The 17,800-nt window shown below is 41.6% G+C and overlaps 1 protein-coding gene across 2 annotated transcripts in view; it reads right to left on the reverse strand.

The window, feature by feature from the left end:
* Nucleotides 1-1,852: 1,852 nt before the first annotated feature.
* The window catches only part of RNF144A (ring finger protein 144A), a 101,618-nt gene continuing 85,670 nt past the window's right edge, over nt 1,853-17,800 (reverse strand). For both annotated transcript variants that reach the window (XM_038397371.2, XM_038397375.2), the window contains exons 3-8: nt 16,897-17,001; nt 16,646-16,706; nt 13,081-13,288; nt 9,296-9,443; nt 7,251-7,340; nt 1,853-2,840 (exon numbers count right to left, since the gene is read on the reverse strand). In XM_038397371.2, the coding sequence (XP_038253299.1) occupies nt 2,709-2,840; nt 7,251-7,340; nt 9,296-9,443; nt 13,081-13,288; nt 16,646-16,706; nt 16,897-17,001 (744 nt within the window). In that variant the 3' untranslated portion in view covers nt 1,853-2,708. The remainder of the gene's footprint in view (nt 2,841-7,250; nt 7,341-9,295; nt 9,444-13,080; nt 13,289-16,645; nt 16,707-16,896; nt 17,002-17,800) is intronic.

Genomic DNA, 17,800 nt, shown 5'->3' on the forward strand with positions numbered 1-17,800 from the left:
ACTGCCCTGTTTCATCCCTGATCTGAAAAGACTACTTCTAAGAAAGAAAAAGTAGAAGTTACTCTTTATGCCACAATACCTCCAATACTATATTGATAGGCCCCTATAAACCAGTTTCTTGGCTGGAACTGCCAATTAGAACCATTTGTGTTGCTTAGTGCTCACATAAGTGGAGTGCAGAACTGATAGCCCAGGAAACCTGGGGTCTGTTTTGCCCACTGAACAATTAGTTCTCTGATGCTGCAACTGGATCTGTCCCGTGCAGCTCAGGATTGGAGAATAAAGGGCAAGAATTCAAATCCTCCCACACTACCTTGACAACATGCCTCAGATCTGGAGAAACTAGTTATTCGTCTAGTGGTACATATCCATTAATCTTATACATCAAAATGATGATTCAGGGCAATGTGAGTTAAGTACTATCCTGAATCAGGGTGCTTTTCTAATTTGGTCAGTCTTTTGAGATAAGGACACACATCCTCTAGGAGGAGCTGGACTGAGACTGAAACCTCATTAGCCACTGAAACCAGGGCTGACCAGTGGTGACTAGTTAAAGTATGTCTTTCCCATTGATAAGCTTTTGTGAGCCATCCAACCCCCCATGTTATTTCTGAATAGCTAAGCCAAAAAAAAAAAAAAGTCAGTATCAGGTTTTTACCATTAAAGTTCCTAATTATACACTATAAAGCAAAGCTAATGACATAACATACAACTAACATTGGCTTGTCATCAGATTGCTATCTTAAAAAGGTTGAATATCTTAAGACAAAAACTATTTTTGGATCTCCTGCAAGCATTTCTCATTTAGTCAGTTTGAAATACTAATACTTTTTAAAATGAAGAATATTGAGGTTGGACAGAGAAGAAAATCTTCAAGAGTACCTAGGTGATTTAGGAATAAATTTCCCATTTTCTAAAGTGACTTATGCCCTTAGGAGTCTAAGTCTCACTGAAAGTCTATGGGCTGTTAAAAATTTTACCCTGCAACTTTTCTGTTCAAATAATAGATATGCAAACTAAAACTAAACATAAAACAAACAAAACAAACAATTTTTTTGCTATGTCAGACTGCTGTTATGTTTTGTGGACTTGATCCTGCTATGTCTTAGGTGGGAGCCCCACTGATTTCCACATATACACATCATTGCATCATTTCCTACTCCATTATGTCTTTAGGTTCTCAAACAGAGTTTAAGTTCCACTAGCATGCTCTGCAGAACAGCGGGCTCCACTTGGACACAGATCTGCCCATATGTACCACATTCCGTGATCAGGGCCATTACATTAAATTTTTGTCAAATTATTTTGCTGTTTTTGAAGCCTGCATTTATAAAGGGGTCTCTTACAGTTTTCACAAAATATTGCAGAAGAGTAATTTCTGTGTATTAACAATATGTTGATTTGGACATTTTACTACCCTGGAAAACTTGCAACATTGTAAATTAAAAAAAGAGAAAAGAAAAAGAAAAGAAAAATGATGCCACATAAGGTAATGTTGGAACAAAACAAACTAATCCTTAAAGAGAAATTTGTTTTGTTTTCTCACAGTATGATTATTAACAGCACATACGATATGATATGAACTCTGGAAAATGGAGTATATATTGTAAATGGTAGACAGAACTTTCACAAACACCCCAGGCGTTTTTATTACTAACTATAAGGATGTCTAGTACTTTTCATAAATTGTAAAGACAGGAATCATTACTGAGCTGAAAATCTGCTGATAAGCAGAATAAGTTCTGTAATTTTTTTCCCCAATACCTGCCTTTAAGACGGTAGCAAGCTATCTTGAACTTCCAAATATTCAATAGCACAGATATTTACACATTTGGTTTAATCAGGATTTTTATAATATATAAATAAAAGATTGAGATACCTGGATTAGAAGTTATGTAGCCCTGTAAGCATACCAGACCCCTTAATAACAGCAAAAATTAACCATTCAGAGAAAGACTGGTGATCCAGTGGTAATCAATAACAACTACACATTTTTAAAAGAATCTTGATTAGGTAGCAGGTTTGTGACACCACTCAACCTTACAGCTTTCATATATTTATTTTTAAAAATGTAGTTTTCGATTGAACAAATAGCATGTAAGACTTCCTAAAATTCCTGAAAGGCAGCAATTCCAGCTGTATCCTCCCCAAAATTCAAGAAAGGCATATGATGGCCAATATGCACCTTAATGATTTCCATTATCCTTGGAAAAATAAGTATGAAAAAGGTTTTAGCCATTGCAATATTAATAAAAACACAGTTGTAATAAACAGATATATTAAAGCCACATTTAAATGATAGGTGACTCAAATAGGAATATGAATAAGACACCTCATTTTGATGCAAATGTATATGTGAAAACATTTGATTTGATTCATTTTTAGGTTGTTTTGCTGATGTAACATAGCTCAGTTCCTAGTCCACCAATATGGCCTCTGTGGGCAACATGAAACCGTTAGTTTTATCTAGAGTATCTTCATCTCTTAATTTCAGACACTTATCTTGTTCCACAACATCCTCTAAACACCTGACTTGCCTTCCACTACCTTACCTGACTATTAGTACTTGGTCTATGTAACTGTACTAACAACAGTTCTTGGAATCATGGCACTGTCACAGAAAAGCAAGATAGGGGAAGTAAGGCTACAACAATGTAAGTGCAAGAGGGGAAAAAATGTGTGTGTAATGAGTCCCATCTTCTCATGACCTAGGTAGGTAGAGGGTCATCATCTCCTTTATTACATTTGCACTTGCAACAAAGGACAAATGGAGTAGCAAGTAAAAGGAAAGGCGAGGCCACTAACAGCAGTAGACCAAATCCCGCAAAGATTCCCACCACCTGAAAAAACAATGGAAAAATGACATGCGTCAGTACTGCAATTGGCACAGCAGGGTTCAAATTCTGCTCCAACACAAAGTCAATGCACTAGGGGAGAAATCTTGGCCCCAATGAAGTCAATGGCAAGATTCCCACTAATTTCAATAGAGCCAGGATTTCAGCATAGTTGTACATCACAAAAGATTTTTGTGTTTAATAAAATGTATATAACTAGAGTTAGCAAGGTGATTTCTAATTTTCAGAATGGGAGAATGGTAGCAGGCTCTAATCTTGAGAAAATAGTTACTAGACTGCAATGGTCCGTTTCCCCTGTATCAGTCAGAGTTCACAACATGACACCTACAAATTTCAATAGTGCACGTATGCATTCGTTCACACACCCTAGATTAAGTAGATGTTACTTTGCACTGAACAAAAGACAAGGATGGGGTTGCTATGTCTCCTGCACTTACCCACTCTTATTCAGTGCAAGTGGATAGTTTTACTTTTCTTTCTTTCTTGCTCGATAAAATGTGAATTTTAAGCCTCTAGCATCTGTGGTGTTGAGGAATTCTGCTGCCAAGGGCAAACATGTTTATATTAGGGAAATTCCACTGACAGATTCTTACAAATATTCAAGAAGGGACACAGTTTTCCTTTCAGAGAGCAACTATTTGCTCTCAAACAATTTAAAATTCAGCGTGAAGCCATCTTAGATATTTCTATAGTACCTATCACTACACAAGTAGTTATTTTAAATGTTGACTGACATTTTAATGTAGTCACGTTTGCAAGCATTTAAAGTTCCCTTGAAAGAAGATTAAAATCTTTATACAGCTGAGGTTGCTAAGCACTACCTGTGCCAACACACATAGAGTTTGAGTTCCTTTATCTTTCCTCTGTCACTGAAATAACCCAATACAATCACCCACACAGCTGATGGAAAAAGGGGAAGGTGTTGGTTTTCCTACCAAGAAGCAGTCTCTGGGACTTTGCTCTGAGGCGCCAAACTTTGCATTAGCTTCTGGCTAGCAGGTACATAATACATTTGATCCCCCCATCTCTCCCCTCTGATTGCTGAAAGGGAGGAGTATTTTCTCTCCTTTTTTCTATGCTTTCCTCCAACCCCTGAGCTTCCTGACAGCTACTAGAATGGCAGGAAAAGGAGTACTTGTGGCACCTTAGAGACTAACAAATTTATTAGAGCATAAGCTTAGTCTCTAAGGTGCCACAAGTACTCCTTTTCTTTTTGTGAATACAGACTAACATGGCTGCTACTCTGAAACCTGTTAGAATGGTAGGGTGATCTACTTTGCCCTCAGCTTCCTGGCTGCTGGTTCTATTCCTCCCACACCCCTTTTTTTGAGCCCTTCTCAATGAACAGCTCTAGTGCCTGCTGCTGCACAGAGCATTCCCAAGCAGCAGCAGAGTGAAACTGACCTATTTCTCATCAGTTTCACTGTTGCCCACAACCTTCCCAATAGCAGTAGTGGAAATCTACAGCATAGGAGCTAGAGGGCTGCTCGGGCCTAATTTTTAAGCCCGATCCGGAAGCAATCTGCCCAACCCGAACCTGAGAGAGGTGAGTTGTTTTACAATCCAACCCCAACACTTCCCCCAAACCTATCATCGCTGCTGCTGCCTCCGGCCCGTGGGGTCAGTGCGGCCGCTGTGAGCCCCACTTCTGCCAGCCGCTGTTCCCTGCTGCACTGGGTGCTCTGTAGAGCGAGAGGCACTGCATCTCACTGTTGCACTCACCCCACAGCGCACACACTGCAACAAGTTGGCAGTGGCCAGCAGAAGTAAGGCATGCTGCTGCCACACTGACCCCACAGGCAGAAAGTAATCAGAGGTTACCTGATACAACCTAAGCCTGAGAGGGTTGGGTTGTTTTTTGACCTACCTAACCCCAGCCCAACACTTGTAATTAGGTCCCATCAGTTTTGGGTTGGGTTGCTGGGCTCTACTCTGAGCAGCAGAAACACTGCACATTTAAGTGAGGCAACTCTGCACTGGTTTCCACTCATTTCACATTTGGAAGGTTATAGGGTTTTTTTTAAATTGATGCTAATTGCCTGAGAAAGCTTCCTACTTGCCCTAAGCAAATGAGAGAGTAGATTTTGGAAGGCTCGCTTGCAACAACCTGCCTGCAAGTCATTCAACAAACCCACCAAGAATTATTCACAGAATAATTGTGAATAAGGAATACCTGGGAAAAATCACCTGCTCATGAACAATTGCAATTTGAATGATAGGGTTCCCTGGGCACTATGGTAATACAAACTATAACACTAGTATTGCATTAGTCATTAGGAATTCTCCTCCCAGCTCTTGTCAGATACTAAACATTCTGATTAATTGGCAAATATTTCATTTGCCATAGTGTAGAAAATATACTCTAAACCTAAATTAACAGGATTAGTGATACCTTCTCTACCAGGGACTATTTTTCTTCCTGAACACTGTGGATTTCTTTCTGCAATTTACTTTATCCAGCTATTTTTTATTCCAGGGCTGAAAATCAATACAGAGTTCAGTAGGTGGCGCTGCGGAACAAAATTAAGTTTGAGGAGTGAAGTGCACACTGCTTTATTATGTAATATTAGACTAAGCCTTTTATTTTAAAACAACAGGCTTAGCTGCCGCTCTCCAAAGACACGAATCTCAAATTTCTTTGTCCTAATATTTTTATTTTTGCCAAAGACAAATAATACTTTAAAATATCGTTTAAAAGGTACCTTTCACCACATATCCCTGTGTCAGACAGGCAGCTAATCTGATGCGTCTGCGTTTAATGTCTTTGGGGCACCTGCTGACACCCAAGGGTGAAAGCAAAGCCTAGATTCTTCCCTGAGCTTCCTTTAAATGCTATTGAGTTGCAACTGCGGCCCATACTTATCTTTGGCAATGGCACCTACACAATTAGCCATGTGCAATCTTCTCAGCATGCATTATGGGGCACCATTAGTTGAGCAGAGCCAAGGTGAAATTGAACAATATAGAAGACTGGCAAACAGTGCTCTTTACGATCAAACAGGAGGCCAGCTTACATTTTCCTTTCAGCTCAAATATGCCAATCAGTGAATTTATCCAGGATTTTTAAGATCAGGTCAACAGGTTGTCTAGTGAGCATCAGTGATACATCTTCCACTAGGTGGACTCAGCTGCTGTTGAACAGTAGGCTATTTCCTAGCACGTGTAATGTTTAGAAGTGACTTTTGCACGGGAAGTACACCACTTTGCATTACAGCATCATGCCTTTCACTTTGATGTTATGTTATGCTCCTCTTGGTTAATACTCCAAGAACGCTTAATGTAATGGCCCCCATCCTGCAAACACTAGCAATCATAGTGCTCACTAACCTGGCTTCAATGGGAATTCTCAGAATATCAAAAGTCCCAAAAATTTGGGATTGAGCGTAACAGCTCTTGTGTGTCATCCAATTAACAGGTGCTCGTGCTACATTTCTTGACATCTCCATTTTTCTAATTAGCAATGCCAACAACATCAGTCATGTAACCAATTACATCATAGTGCAGAGTAGCAATCGTTACAATGATGGAAGATATAGACATGGGCAAATATTTGTTACAGGAGTTCTTTTCATTCAAAATCCGCCTGTTTTAGAGTTCACTAAACTTCTGCAAATTTGGGGCAATTTTACAAATCCTTTTAATGCAATTTTGTATCCAATGTTTTCTACTCTATTTATAAAAAATAAAAAAGCGACTTTCACTGATGCATTCACCCTAAGGAGAGAGAGAAGAGAGTGCATGGACAACAGCTGAGCTGCCTAGTGGATTACCACGGGGCTAGAAACACAGAGGTTCTAAGTTCTAGTCCCACTGCTCACACCCAGCACCAGCATGACAACCGTGAAATGGCTTCTTGCAGTCAAGGAACTGTCTCCACGTTTCCCCTGAAGGCTTGCCGGGCCCCCTCAAGTCACATGCTGCAACCCCCACATTTCTTGAAGCTGATACAGAAAAAGAGGATGCCTCAGCGAGATATGCTTGTTGCCTGCTTCACTGAAATAGGGAGAGACTGAAATCTGAAGCTAGTGAAGAAGGGGGGCAGGGTACAAAAATCCTTTGCTCATGATTGGTTCTTTACCGCTTGACTGACATCAAAGGAGGGAATCACCCTAGTGTCCATGCAGACTCACCAAGCCAGGGACAACTTTATACTAATAAACTCAACCAGTTCTCAACCAGATATGTATGTCAGTTAGGAGTCAAAATCCAGGATGGAGTCTGACTCTGTTATTCCTTGTTAATGTCTATCCTTGTATCACAATGCCCTTTCCTCAGCTATTGAATGGTGAAGACACTTAGACTCACATGCTTGATTTGATCTCTTTTTAGATGCAACTGAGAGAGAAACCATTTTACTGTGAACTTTTATGAAGTTTTAAAAAGCTCTAAACCTACCTGTGTTCTGTGCCAGATAACAGATGCCCTGGAGTGACCTAACTTGTTTCGACAAGGTCCTTTGTCATAATGTATAAGGAGGAAATCATCCTTTGAAACATTAAACAGAAACATTAGCAATTAATAGAGAGTCTCTTTTCCTTCAAGATGGAGCAGATAGTGGCAGCAAAATAAGAACAAAATATTAGGGAGGGGAGCAAGTTTCAAGATCCCTGCAAAGCACTGAATATGAAGAGAAAAGTTTCAGAGTGGAAAACCAACTGAAACTGGATTTGTATTCTTGCATGAGTCAGCACTGAACAGCCCTTCCCAGAGTTGCTCCCCAAAGGGTTACTATGGAAATGATTTCATAAGGTGGAACATAATACAAATAAAGCATGTGTTGGTGATAAAGAGAATGAGTTGTGCTGTGCCTGGAGGAAAGGCCATGCAGATCAGAGTAAAGCAGTGTAGGAACCTTCAGGAAGAAGGTAACAGCAATAAACAACAAATGAAGAACTAATAGTTCTATTTTCATGTATTTTAGATTTCCATGCACATCAACTCAATATTGTACTCTCCCTTCCCTTTTCCCTATTTTATATCAGATCATGTGGATTTCCCTGTCTAGCAAAGCTACTGGGTCTCAAGCGCAGCTAAGAATCCTTTTTCTCAGGAAGTAAAATGTCCTATCTTCTAACCAGGGAATGAACTGAGAGGAAAAGTGAAATCACATGGATAAAAACATTTTCAAACCTGATTGCTTACAGTCAAGCACCTTAATAAGCAGATTGGCTTTCATAGGTGCTGTGCACCCACAATTGGAGTCATTAGAGTAGTTGGTGCTCATCATTTCTGAAAACCAACCTGCTTATTTAAATGCCTAAATAGGGGTTTAGGCAACAGAATTTGAAAATACTGGCCATGTTAGGTATAGAACATGGGAAGAGGAAAGCTACTTCTTGGATTCCAAGCCTCTCAAATTTGGCATTTATTTTGCAGCTGGGAAAGCAAACCAAGGCAGATATCTACCCAGTTCTACAGAGAAAGACGCATCTGCTTCCAGATCTGGATTGGTGACTCTTCAGTACAGCAACCAACGCAGGCACAGGGGACCTCTGCTTTTTACTTAAGTATGGGAGTACCCATGAGTTAAAACTGATCCGTAAGGCATTTAGACATAACAATTGCAGGATTTGGAATAGTTAGAGTACATTTTTGGGACATGAAACATTTCCTCTGCCATTGTTAACTACACTTTGCAATAAAATGTTTCCTTGGCTAATGTCTGGAAACAGATGTAGCATATTGCATATACTCCAGTGCTTGGGCACAATAAGATATTGGCTTGTTTAAAATGTTTAAGCCCAGGACAGGAAGCAGCTTAAGAGTTAAATCGAACTCCTACTGCTCTCAGAACACATTTGTTCTTCATTCATCAGTTCATTGGCTTTTTCTCTTACTTTGTCCTGCAGAAGAGATGTAATAACCAAAACAAATCAACATCAAGAAACAATCTCACTACTGAAGTTCAGCACTAAAATGAATACTGACACTCTACATGGGATTCTGTATTTACAGCTACCTTACATTATCATGCAGAACTGAAAGTAATACAAATATATTCATCCTGCAAACACTTTTTAGAATATAAATTCTTCAGGAAGGAGCTGTCTAATTTGCGTGTACACAGTACAATATTAAACACAAACTATTTAGATGCCACATGGAGATGGCAAAGGAAGAATAATTTTCATCAAATTTCAAATTACATCAACTTTTTTCCATCTCATTTATGCAAAGGGTGAACAGCTCAACAACTCTTCAGGTGGGGCAAGTAAGATCAAGGGCACAAGTACCATCAAGTAACCAGTTAAGGGCCAGCTCTGTCCTTGCCCATACATTTTAGCAGAAAAATAGGTGCTAACAGTAGTGTTACAAAAAGGTTCAGAAGAAACACAGCATGTAAAAGAGCAGCTAGTAAGGATATCCATAGGACAGTCTTAAGTCAGCATAACAAACTTGTAAGCTTACAATATCCACCGAAGCATGGAGTGTATACTCACATCAAGAGATTCCAGACAGTACCAGCAAAAGGCATGCTTGCAGTTTTTACACATCATTTGGGCACAACCCTCATCTCGCTCAATATAAACTTTGCACTTTGGACAACGTTTGATGGGAGCATCATCATCTTCCATTTTATACATAGAACTGTGGGAGACATTTGAAGAAGTTTATAAGGTGTGTACCCGTGCATGTTTGAAGCAAAAATAACATCCTAATTGAAAAAAATCTGGGTTTGCATTTTAGTTTTGTGACCGTTTTTTGTTTTGTTGTCAAGTATCCAGAAAGCAGATATAGTACAACAATTTATTTTTATAGTGCCTATCAAACAGCTATGCACTTACCAGACAAAACACATTTCTCTCATCTACTAATTGTTTTCTGTGACCTGGTGACATCAGTGTGTACAATGTTCTCAGCTGTCAGCTGAGCATGTGGGAACCAATCTGAAGTCAGGTTTTTACATGCCTGGTCTGTCTGCCTTTCTCCTCCTCTTTTATTTCTTATGGGAGAAAGAGAAAGGATTTGCATGTGGAAAACAGGGAGGCTGACAATGCCCAGCTGACCCAGGCTATGGCCCACTGGCTTAGGGATTCCCTGGATGAGAAGGCAAAGGGAGAGACAGAGCGTCCATGAGACTTATCTCCTAAGACTTTCTCTCCAAGCAAAATTCCACTGGGTTTTCCAGGATACCCTGTTCCTCCAAGGCTTGCCTCCTCCATCACAGTTCAGAGCAACTGCATCCTCAATTCCCCTCTGTGATCCACTGAGAGCACCTACTCGAAAGCTGCCAGGTCCTCAGCTGTCACTCTCTTGGGTAGACTCCATCCTAACCAAGGTTTCTCCAGGCTGCACAGTTCCCTGCCTACACTGTGATGTCCCCAGAAAGCCAGACTGCCTAAATAGGTCAACATCTGTTTTCTCTCCGAAGAACAGTAAGAGGAATTGCCCCGAGTTTTAAGTTACCACCCAGCTCTTTATAAACTAGCAAATTTATTCTTAAAGTGAAAGCATTATAGAGAAAACATAAAAACAACAAAAGTTCCTCTATGCATACTAAAAGCTTACCAGGGGTCACCCTCAATAGGCCAAAGTCCTTCCAAATCCTTCCAAGAAGGATTGACACCCCTGCCCCACCCCGCCCCTTCAACAGTAGGTCTTGTCCATTTGCTCGATCAGAAAGAAGGCCCCGAGTCAGTTTAAACTCAGGCTATTTATCCCTTTCTTTCTCTCTTGGTCTCTGGAGAATCCAGTCTGAACCATCAGATACGAGCCTCCGCAAGTGCTGGCCCCCCTCTGGAGGTGTTACAACCTAAGTGAACTTGCCTCATACCCCCTACTGTTCACAGCTCCTCCAGGAACAAAGGTCACTCTCCTGCAGGGAATTACATGCAAACCCTGGCCCACAACGATACATCAACTTCATACAGTAAGATCTTCCAGAGATATTGCAGGAAATTGCCTTATCTGTCATATTCCCTCTCTCCAGTGCTGGCAAGGAGTTGCTGAATCATTGCAAGTTCACAGTGCTGCTTCTCGATCTCACTCCTGCCTGCAGTATTTCACTCCACATGGAATGGGTCCATGTCAAGGAGCAGGAGCGAGAGGGCATCCAAGGAGCATTTTCTTCCCTGGTTTCCTGGAAGAGTCTTAAAGCTCCTCCCGCTCAGTGAAGATTTTAGGACTCTGTTAGGTCTGGAGAAAAGGATGGTGCCTCAGACAAAGTTGTTGACAGCAACTACTCCAATGGGAGGAAGGAGAACAACAGGAAAGGACTCCCAGCCTGTAGATATGCTGGAGGGTTGGGATAGGATACAGAGGGACCTAGATAAATTAGAGGATTGGGCCAAAAGAAATCTGATGAGGTTCAACAAGGACAAGTGCAGAGTCCTGCACTTAGGACGGAAGAATCCCATGCACCGCTACAGACTAGGGACCGAATGGCTAGGCACCAGTTCTGCAGAGAAGGACCTAGGGGTTACAGTGGACGAGAAGCTGGATATGAGTCAACAATGTGCCGTTGTTGCCAAGAAGGCCAATGGCATTTTGAGATGTATAAGCTCCTTGCCAGCAGATCGAGGGATGTGATCGTTCCCCTCTATTTGACATTGGTGAGGCCTCATCTGGAGTAGTGTGTCCAGTTTTGGGCCCCACACTACAAGAACCACGTGGAAAAATTGGAAAACGTCCCACAGAGGGCAACAAAAATGATTAGGGGACTGGAACACATGACTTATGAGGAGAGGCTGAGGGAACTGGGATTGTTTAGTCTGCAGAAGAGAAGAATGAGGGGGGATTTGATAGCTGCTTTCAACTACGTGAAAGGAGGTTCCAAAGAGGATGGATCTAGACTGTTCTCAGTGGTAGCAGATGACAGAACGAGGAGTAATGGTCTCAAGTTGCAGTGGGGGAGGTTTAGGTTGTATATTAGGAAAAACTTTTTCACTAGGAGGGTGGTGAAACATTGGAATGCATTACCTAGGGAGGAGGTGGAATCTCCTTCCTTAGAAGTTTTTAAGCTCAGGCTTGACAAAGCCCTGGCTGGGATGATTTAGTAGGGGATTGGTCCTGCTTTGAGCAGGGGGTTGGACTAGAGGACGTCCTGAGGTCCCTTCCAACCCTGATATTCTATTATTCTATGACGAGAGGCGGGGAGGGGACTGGACAAAGTCCTGACTCCAGATTGGTTACTACTTCCTGACTGACAGATCAGAGAAGACACACACCTGTGACAACCACACCATGGGAAAATCTTTAGAACACACGAATTACATTTGTCATTCCCAGCATGTGCTGGCACAAACTGGTGTTGGGACAATGGTCGCCAGCAAGTTGAAAGGACAACCGCCAAATGTTCTAAACCTACAGAAAAGAAACACAAATCAACCAAAATGCTAAGCAAAACATACAAATCCTGTATCATGCCATGAAGCTCACCATACTTGAGCTTTGGCGAGCGTGAGTGAGAGCGCGTATCAAATCTAGGGGTGCTGAGAGTCCCACTGCAGGCCCTGTAGGGTTTTACCCAGGAACTGAGAACAAGAGCAACCTAGCCAGTCAGCTGTCATTACAAGATAGAGGGGAACAGCCGTCTTGAGAATAGCCAAGTACCAGACCATTCATGGCTTTAACGATTGTGACCAACACTTTGAACTGCTGCAGGAAGGGAGCCAGAGAAGAAGCCTGAGCACAGGTGTTATGTGCACACAGTGACCTGCCCTATTCATGTGGGCAGCTGCATTCTCTACCAGTGGAAATTGCTAACTGGTCTTCTAATGCTGCCTTAAACAAGGCTCAATAATCACTCCCTCGCTCCTGGAAGAGCAGCAATCATGGTGTCACTAACAGAAGCCTCCTAAAATAGCCAACCAGAATCAATTAACCCTCAAGCCCCTGGAATAGCAGGAGGCAGTGTGGCAGTGGAGGGGAACCTGAGGTGGCTGAATGTGTCGTTGGCATCAATGGAGCAACAGATGGAACAGATGGCTGGACAAGCAGAGCTGCAGATGGTGCCAGGAGCCTGGGTTGTCCCTCTGTGCTGCTTTAACTGGTTCCACCTGCTCCCAAATGGTGGTGGCATCAGGCCACCAAGAGAGCCACCACCATCCATCTCTGTGTCAAGCACAGTGTCTTAAAAGAAAAGAACTGGAATGGCTGCTGCAGACATTCGCTTAAAAAACCAACAGGAGAAAATGGCCCCTTGATTGGCGATGAGGTTACGTTCCTCTTGTAACGCATCAAGTAGATCTTTGCTGCTGCCACTGGGCAAGTTACAGTACCGTACCTTGTTTCTCCTGGGAGGAAGGTGATTGGTATATTATCTTGACAGCCTTGTCCTGGATGCCAATTGGATTTACAAGATGAGCAGAACTCTGTGTCACAAGATTTGCATTGGACCAGCTGGGGATTTTGTAGCCCTGATTCTTGTAGTTGGCAAACTGCCTGACAGGCAGAAGATGGACACCAAGTCCGACATGGATCCAAAAGCACTTCTGCAAAAGGGTATAAAATAACCAGAATCAATGACAGCTACAGGATTGTCCTTTAATTATATACTGCTTAAGAATGCTCAGATGCTCATCAGACCAGCTGTTTTCAAAAGAGGCCTCTGGTTTTGTTTGCCCTGTCTGGCACACTTATGGCCTGATTTGCAGATTTATTCAGCATCAGAGATATCTAAAATTATAGACCACTTTTGCAAATGTGGGCCTGCCTCCCTAACACTGCACTTCTGGAGATGGCCTGAACTAATTGCTTTTACATTGTTCACAGAATTATAGAACCATAGGGAGCGCATGGGTCATGTAGCCTAACTCCCTGCCAAGACGCAGGATTTGTTGTGTCTAAACCAGAGGTGGCCAACCTGCGGCTCTTGAGAAATTCATATGCGGCTCCTTGTATAGGCATCGACTCTGGGGCTGGAGCTACAGGCGCCAATTTTCCAATGTGCCGGGGGGTGCTCACTGCTCAACCCCTGGCTCTGCTATAGGCCCTGCCCCCACTCCACCCCGTCACATCCCCTCCCCTGAGTTTGCCATGCCTTTGCTCCTCCCCCACAGAGCCTCCTGCATGCCACAAAAAAGCTGATCGGGAGGTGTGGGGAGGAAGGGGGAGGCACTGATTGGCAGGGCTGCTAGTGGGGTGGGGGAAGATGTTGGGGGTTGCTGATGTATTACTGTGGCTCTTTGGCAATGTACATTGGTAAATTCTGGCTCCTTCTCAGACTCAGATTGGCCACCCCTGGTCTAAACCATCCAAGAGAGATGGCTACCCAGCCTCCTTCTGAAAATCTCCAGAGAAGGAGCTTCTACAACCTCCCAAGGCAGTCTGTTCCATTGTCCTACTGTTCTTACAGTTAGGAAGTTTTTCCTGAAATTTAATCTAAATTTGCTATGCTGTAGTTTAAATCCTCTTGTCCTGCCCTCTGTGGCAAAAGAAATCAATTTTTCTCCAATCTTTTTATGGCAGCCTTTCAAGCATTTGAAGACTGCTTTCATATCTCCACTTAATCTCCTCTTTTCCAAACTAAACATACCCCCAGTTCATTCAGACTTTGCTTATATGGCTTGCATTCCATCCCTTTGATCATCTTTGTTGTTTGCCTCTGGATCCTTTCCAGTTTCTCTGCATCCTTTCTATACAGTGGTGACCAAAACTGGACACAGTACTCCAGCTGAGCTAAATCCAAAAATTGCATTTGCTTTTTTTGCCACAGCATCCATCACATTATTGATTCATGTTGGGGTTATGATCCACCACAACTCCCAGATCCTGGTCAGCAGTGCTGCTGCCAAGCTAGTATTTCTCATTCTGTATTTGTGCATTTGCTTTTTCTTCTCTAAGTGTAGCACCTTATCTTTGTCTTTGTTGAATTTCATATATAGTCCAGTTCTCCAGTTTCTCAATATTCCTTTGAATTTTAGCTCTACCCTTCGAAGTGTTTGCAACCCCTTTGTGTCATCTGCAAATTTGATCAGTATGCTCTCTATACCCACCTATTAATAAAGATGTGAAATAAGAATGGCCCCACAACCGATCCTTGTGGAACCCAACTTGAGACCTCTTTCCAATCTGACATCATTCCATTCATAGCTACTATTTGTTTGCAGTTGTTTAACCAATTATGTATCCACTTAATGGCAGTTCTACCGAGCCCACATTTCTCCAGCTTACTTAGCAGAATGTCAGGTGGGACCATGTCAAAACCCTTGCTAAAGTCAAAGTATATTATGTCCATTGCATTCCCCCTATACACCAAACCAGATACCTTGTCAAAGGAGGAAATCAAGTGGGTTTGGCATGATTTGTTGTTATAATCCATGCTGGCTGCTAGTGATCACCCTTTCATCCTCCAGGTATTTGCAAATTGAATGTTCTATATATTGTTCTAGTAGCTTCCCAGGTATCAAGGTCAGGCTGACTAGTCTATAGGTCCCCGGCGCCTCCTTTTCCCCCTTTTAAAGATGGGCACTACGTTAGCCCTTCTCCAGGCTTCTGGGACCTCTCCTGTCATCTATGAGTTTGCAAATATTATTGCCAGTGGCTCTGAGATTTCTTCAGCTAATTCTGTCAGCACCCTGAGGTGAATAGCATCAGGCTCTGCTGATTTGAATTCATTCAGATTGGTCAGAGTATCTCTGACCTGTTCTTTACTTACCCTGATCTGCATCCCTTCCCCTTTATTATCTATGATAATTTTGTTAGTCAAAGTTAGTGTTCACTTTTAATTTATGGATTAAAACTGTCCCAGAGAAGGGGAGGGGATATTTTAAGTTTTATTGAACAAAATTATATTTATACAGTTAATAGAGCTTATTTCATATTTTGTAGGCATGTGAAATTCTCACCCAACTCAATAGAGGTTTTTGTACAGTGCCTAGCCCAAGGGGGCCCCATTTAAAGTTGATTGGTAGGCACTGCCATAAGTGTCTTTTTGGCAAAGATGTCAAATTAATAAATAAATAAAAATAATAGAAAAGAACATTATCTCGTTCTACCGCTTTCCTGGAGGCTGGTTTACTGGTAATTCAGGGCCTGATACAAAACCCACTGAAGTCAGTGGAAACAGTCCCACTGAATTCAGTGGGTTTTGGATCAGTCGCTAAAAGAACCATAACCAAACATAAACCTCATTCTAAGTTCTCTCCCCTGGTGTTAGCGGGTCTCAAGATATTCCACCCAGACTCAAGTTCCCTTGCCTCCTAGAGTGCCACACAAACCCCTCATATTCAGATTAGAATCAACAAGATGCACCTGTCACTATGCCTCACCAATAATTACCCTAGACCTGAAGAAAAGCTCTGTGTAGCTTGAAAGCTTCTCTCCTCCACCAACAGAATTTGGTCCAAAAAAAGATATTACCTCATCCACTCTGTCTCTCTGCTCCCCTGGGACTCAACACAGCTATAATACTGCAAACAATAATTATCTTGCAGGATTCCAGCACCCAAACTTGGATTGGCTCCATAGAAGACCCCTGCATTTCTATGCAGAGTCCTAGGTACCACCATCCTACCATAAAGTGCTATATAAAGCATACAAGTGCATGCTGCCCAGAGAATTCCCCCTTTCAGTAACATATTAATATAATATGCAGCAGTTTTCTGTCTGCAACTCAGTTTCCATCACATGGTACATGGCAGCATTCATGCAATAGCAGGACCTGATAAAGGAAGAAACAATTCAAGCTTTCTTCCGCTCACAAATCATATAAGGCTCCAACACTACTGTATAAACACACACAGGACCACAGTCTGATCTCTGTAACATGGATCTGGGGGTAACACTATTCCCATATATTTGGAAGCCAGCCATTGGTCTGGAGTAAAGGCTGATGTTTCATACTGTACCTCTTTCAAACTGTAGCTTCTTGTACCTTTGCATGATTTCTGATGCAACCATACACTCAATCTGTTAAAATAAAAAAAAGAGAAATTACAAATTAGAAACAGCAATAATCCAAGGCATTTCAAATGAATGGAGATCCAGCATTCTACCTTTATAAATTATTAACATATGCTAGCAATAAACAACAGCTATAATATACCCTTAGCAAGACATCTGAATATACTGAAAGAACCCATGTGCAGTAAAACAATACCTCATTTTCTTGTAGATGACCTCGCTTTGGGCAGGAAGCATCAGGGCAACTAATTGCTGTTTCTAGACCTTCTTTGATCAAAAGTTCCACATACTGTTTCAGGCACTGTAAAAGAGGAGAGTGTAACTATTCTTCCAAATATAAATTATTCTTCTCATCATTCATGCTTTGACTTGCTCATCTGAAGATTTAAAATCACGTTGCAGAGGTGCGTAAATATTATTTCCCTTTTACAACTGGGGAAATAGACAAACATATTGAGAGACTTTCATGGTTATACAGTAAACTAAATAAGTGGCAGGAACTACATCTCCTGAAATCCATTTCCATGCTCTATTCATTAGACAGCTTTGCCTCAATTAAAAATTACACAGTAAATAAGAGGCAAGTAAAATGGAAGGTTAGGAAAATAAAAGATAAAATTAGATTAACCCATCTTCATAAATCGCTCAGATTTATGTCACCAGAAACCATAACAGTTTAGTAAGCAGTAGCTACCCATTAACAGTCATCTGTCAAGTACAACAGAACGGGAAAGGTTATGTGGCTTATATCCCATTCTACAGAAAATAACTAACTGAACTTCTTGGTGATGATATATTTCATTTTCAATGTGAAGGAAGAATGCACAAATGAGGACTCAAAAAAGAATGTCCTGCATAATAAAACAATATAAATTAATAAATGATAATTATGCATATATATCGTATTCTTCATCCCAACGGATCCCACTGAGCTTTAGAGAAAGCAGAATTGAAAATATGGTCTCTAAAAGTGTGGCATACGGCAAAACACACAACAGCTGGAAGGAGAAAAGGGTGTTTTGGGCTAAAGGCAAACCTCTTCGCTTATGAAAAGAGCCACACAGGGATCAGATTAAGCCAATACCATGTGATATAGTGGC

Source organism: Dermochelys coriacea, chromosome 3 (genome assembly GCF_009764565.3).
Source record: "Dermochelys coriacea isolate rDerCor1 chromosome 3, rDerCor1.pri.v4, whole genome shotgun sequence".
NCBI lineage: Eukaryota > Metazoa > Chordata > Testudines > Dermochelyidae > Dermochelys > Dermochelys coriacea.